The sequence below is a fragment of the Buceros rhinoceros genome, unplaced genomic scaffold (genome assembly GCF_000710305.1).
Source record: "Buceros rhinoceros silvestris isolate BGI_N320 unplaced genomic scaffold, ASM71030v1 scaffold6048, whole genome shotgun sequence".
Lineage (NCBI taxonomy): Eukaryota > Metazoa > Chordata > Aves > Bucerotiformes > Bucerotidae > Buceros > Buceros rhinoceros.
The window spans coordinates 50,017-54,718 of NW_010424985.1; the positions used below are offsets into that span (position 1 = coordinate 50,017).

General features: G+C 47.6%; 1 protein-coding gene across 1 annotated transcript; it reads left to right on the forward strand.

Moving 5' to 3' along the window:
- The first annotated feature begins 1,049 nt into the window (after nucleotides 1-1,049).
- LOC104497693 (glucose-fructose oxidoreductase domain-containing protein 1) lies at nucleotides 1,050-2,318 on the forward strand. The gene has a single exon (XM_010140974.1). The coding sequence runs from the start codon at nucleotides 1,107-1,109 to the stop codon at nucleotides 1,968-1,970; it is 864 nt and encodes a 287-aa protein (XP_010139276.1). The 5' UTR covers nucleotides 1,050-1,106; the 3' UTR covers nucleotides 1,971-2,318.
- The last annotated feature ends 2,384 nt before the right edge of the window (nucleotides 2,319-4,702 follow it).

Here is a 4,702-nt window from a genome sequence, read left to right on the forward strand (position 1 = left end):
GATCCAAGACTCTCAAGACAAAGATGATATTTAGTGGCATAAGGTGTTGTATTGCTCATCAAGCAGAGAAAAATCTTTGTATGCAACTAAAAAGAAAACCAGAAACTCCCATCACTGTATGTGTGCATGGGTGCAGAATGGAAGTATTTGACAAGGAGAAATCAATAAAAAACCCATTACTTAGGCATCTCAGGTTGCACTGTGTTCATCAGCTGCGCACGTTGGCGGTCGGATGCAACAGGACTGTCGCACAAGCTCAGCAGACAGTGTGCCCATGTGGGCAACCCTGTGAGGGAACAGCTTGTCACAGCTACGTTTGACCTGTTTTAGAGCAATCGTGGCTCTCCCTTGGCGCCGTGGATGCGTTGTTGACATTTCAGCAGAGCTGCTTTAAAAAAAATGAGTGCCATTATCAGGATAGCCTGGCATTTTGTGAGTGAGAAGCAGCTGATACGTTTTAAATCAAGCAAAAAGCCCAGTACTACTCCCTTAATCCAGTCAGAGCCCCTTAAACAGCCTGGATGGGAGAGGTGGAGGGACAAGCCCATGGCAAAGACAAGCCCGGACTTTTCGGTGTACCTACCTGAAGTTACTGTGTACATGTGGATGTGTTACTCATGCTTCGGGAGTTTGAATCTGAAGCTCAGGTGCAGCTCTCGGAAGGCCCCCACACAGGCAGGCTGTCACAGAAGAGATGTCTGTGTGTTGGCTGACTGGGGGTGGCTGCTTTCGTACCTGCTGCCAGAAGGTGGCAAATACGGAGTAGCAGTCACCTTATCTCAGCTTACTCTCTTATCTGTCCGGCCTCTCGCCTTCATGCTATTTTTAGGCATTTTGGAAATAAAAAGGGTGTGTGGTGTTTTCACTGTGGTCCTCAAGAAACCCCTAGGTGCGTTTTGGAAACGTACCAGAGGGGATCGCTGTGCCTTTAACAGGGTATTGAAATGTTTTCTTCTTTCAAGGATCCTTCTCCTTGTCTCAGGCTTCAGGCTTTCAGCTTACTCAATCGATACATTTTTGTTGATGATTTTTTGTTAAACTGTTTTTCAGGCATTGGAAAAAACGTCATCTGTGACCGAACGGCAACACCCCTGGATGCCTTCAGGATGATGACCGCAGCTCATTATTACCCGAAGCTCATGAGCATCATGGGGAATGTTTTGCGCTTCCTGCCCGCTTTTGTGAAGATGAAGCAGCTGATCCAGGAGGGTTACGTAGGGGAGCTGCTGGTGTGCGAGGTGCAAGTTCACAGCGGAAGCCTTCTAGGCAAGAAGTACAACTGGAGCTGTGATGACCTGATGGGAGGTGGGGGCTTGCATTCGGTTGGCACCTACATCATCGACCTCCTGACCTTCCTCACCAGCCAGAAGGCTGTGAAAGTGCACGGGTTGCTCAAGACCTTCGTGAAGCAGACGGACCACATCAAGGGGATACGGCAGATCACCAGTGATGACTTCTGTACGTTTCAGATGGTCCTGGAAGGTGGCGTGTGCTGCACGGTGACGCTCAACTTCAACGTCCCAGGGGAGTTCAAACAAGACATTATTGTGGTGGGTTCGGCAGGACGGCTGATTGTAATAGGCACTGATCTCTACGGACAGAGCAACAGCGCTCCTCAGCGGGAGCTGCTGCTGAAGGACTCCACGCCAGTCAGCAACTCCTTACTTCCAGAGAAGGCTTTCAGTGACATCCCATCCCCCTACCTCCGGGGCACCATTAAGATGGTCCAAGCTGTCCGGCAGGCATTTGAGGACCAGGATGACAGGAGGACCTGGGACGGGCGGCCCCTTACCATGGCTGCCACTTTTGACGACTGTCTGTATGCCCTTTGTGTGGTGGACACCATTAAAAAGTCAAACCAGCTGGGGGAGTGGCAGAACATTTCGATCATGACCGAGGAGCCAGAACTGAGCCCGGCATACTTAATCAGCGAAGCCATGCGGAAGAGCAGGATGTCTCTGTACTGCTAGTTCCTCTCAGCTCCTAGGAAAGAACAGGAACCAGACAGCTCTTGAAGGAAATGGTAATTCAGCCCCTGTGAAGGGCTTGGGCGTCTTAGAAACAGCTGAGGATACAGGAGAAAGAAATACGGTGTTTGGATCAACTGGTGGCTAAATGCCAAAGCGATAAGGTCCTTAGAAATGCTCAAAACATGATAGGAGACCTAAGAGCTGACATAACTGTTTTAATAACAGTAATAGCTGGCTGATTGCAAAGATGTATCATGGACTTACCTCCTGCTAGCAGGTGCTTTAGATTATCCAGTTGTGTTTACTGTGAAAGGTTGGGAAGGTCCTTTTGGATCTTCCTTACTTACCAGAGGGCTGTGAAGGTACTGTCATGTTGTTCAGTTGTCTGTAGTGTCTGATATGAGTGGTTCCTACCATGACATCTGACACCACCACACTGTAGTACTACACCTCTAACCAACACACGGGATAATGGGACTTGGTGTGAAAGTGTCGCGTGATGTGGAAAATCTCGGCAGCGCTGGAAAATGTGGGGCTTTCAAAACAAAGCAGTCCTCAAACACAGTGCTTCTGCCCCGGTGCTGGGGGAGGGAGGGTCTCCTGGGAGCTCCCGGTGAGCTTCGGGGTTAACTGCAGATTTGCTGATTGAACTGGGTTGTGCAAAACCATCATGAGGAGCAAGCGGCATGACGCAGTAGTGACCGTGGGTTTTGTTAGTCAGCTGAACTCAGGCGAGGCTTATGAAGGTTTACGCAAAAGTTCTGTGTCTGGGACTGATTTTTGAGTGAATTCATCGTGCATTTTGGTTTTAGGTGGAAAACAGTAGAAATCTAACCCGAAACAGTATGATGCTTAGATGGACAATGTTCTTTTAAACCTTTGTGAACTCAAGCTTGAGAGCCACGCACTGACAATTTGTTTCATATAGCTCATCCCAGCAGCTTTCACCTCCACCAAGTGGCGAGTGTGAGTGAAAAACAAACGGGATGAGAAAACTTCCCGTCCATTTCCAGGGGGAAATAATGACCCAAACCCCCCACCTCTTCACCTCCTTAAAATGGCCAGCTACTGGTACGTAGCAATCGCTCCCTGCATCAGTGCTGGGCGGGGGGCAAACTCTTCTGAGATGTTTGTTCTGTTCTTCTTTTTAATATTTTAGATTCTTGAAAGAATACAGTGAAAGGCACGTGAGTTATCCCGGTGAAGAGGGATACTGCTTCTCTGCGTAACGCTGCTCCACTGCTTGTGTGTTTACAGCGCTAGGTCCTCAGATAGGAAGAAAAGTAGAACTCCAGCATAAGGCACTAAATTATATTAAACTGGAGAAAAACCTTTTCAGGGTTTTTTGTTAATTTTGCCTAGGAGAAAGAAGAGAACATTTGGATGAGCAGTAAATTAAAAGAGAAAACATGACCCTCTTTCTCAAGGCCATCGCATTAGTGTTGCCATTTTAGAATGGCAGAATGACTTAGATTTTTTAAGAGGCTCTTACAGTTTTGCTATTTTTAGGAGCACAGAGGGCTTCTCTAGGGCTTCTTCTACAAATGCCTCTGTCTGATTGCTGTACTCTCCTGCCTGTCCTGTGTCCAGTTTTAGAGCTTCGTGGTTTTGAACAGGAGGCCGTCAGCAGCGTGGTTCAGCTCACCCTGCTCGAGCCAGCTGAAGGTTGGGGGTCTTGCCCCCTTCAGCTGTGACAGGACATGGTGGTCCTTACAGAGGGAGCTCTCCAAAGGCTGACTCAGTTCATCCTAAGCTGAATACAGGAGGAGATGGTACCCACTGGAAATTCCTGTCCTCCTCCTCTGCAGAGAATCTTGGCTTCTACATTTTTAGGGGGCTAAGGTTGACTCCCACTTCAAAACGATTAACGCGTGCTTCATTTTTGAAGAGTGTGTGTGTGACCTTTCATGGAATAGTCCCCAAAGGGTAATAGTGTGACTGATGAAGGAATAATATGATACTGCAAACCACACCCAAACGGAGAATTGTTTGTGTCCATGTTGTTCTGCCAGTTCTAGCAACTGTCTCTGGGGCTGACCGCTTCTGCTAAGCCCTCAGGCAAGTTTTCATCCTTCCTTCTCAGAGGCAGCCCTTGACAAATTTGAAAGTTTTTCTTAAAAATGGATTTCTCTCTGGGAATTCCTGAGGTAGTATCTGTGCCAACAGGAATTTCCCATTATAATTGCCGTGGTGTACCATGCTATCCAGTTACTGTCCAGAAAAATACACAGAGAAATACAGAGGAGAGAATTCGATCAAGACATCCTCTCCCTCTCTCTCCTGAAATATGGAATTAGCCCCAAGGGGATGAAGAGAGTTTTCATACAGTAAAGCAAAAGCCGATTATTGAAAAGAGTGGCTACTTCAAGCCACGAATGCAAGACCGGTGGATAATTAACCATGTCTAGTTAACCGTCATCCAAAACTGGAACTAAATGTGGACCAAAATGCCTGTGCACCCCACTTCTTAGTGGTTTGTCCATTGAGCTGGAATTCCTGTTCACGTCTGCACCTCATTTTGGTTCACAAATGTTGACAGTTTTTCCTATCTACATGTTGTTTGGGTTTTTTTTCTGTATCTTTCTGGGTTTTGTGGTGCCAGCTGGAAGGAGGTATCCTGGAATCCTGTTCTCTGCCACTGCAAGACACAGCGTATGGGGGTAGTACTACTGAGCTCAACCTTTCTGTTCCGGATGCAAAGGTTTGGGTGACAAGCGTCACCCGTCCTCTGT

Coding starts and splice junctions, on each gene's coding strand:
- LOC104497693 (XM_010140974.1), top strand. CDS start 1,107: ATGATGACCGCAGCTCATTATTACCCGAAGCTCATGAGCATCATGGGG.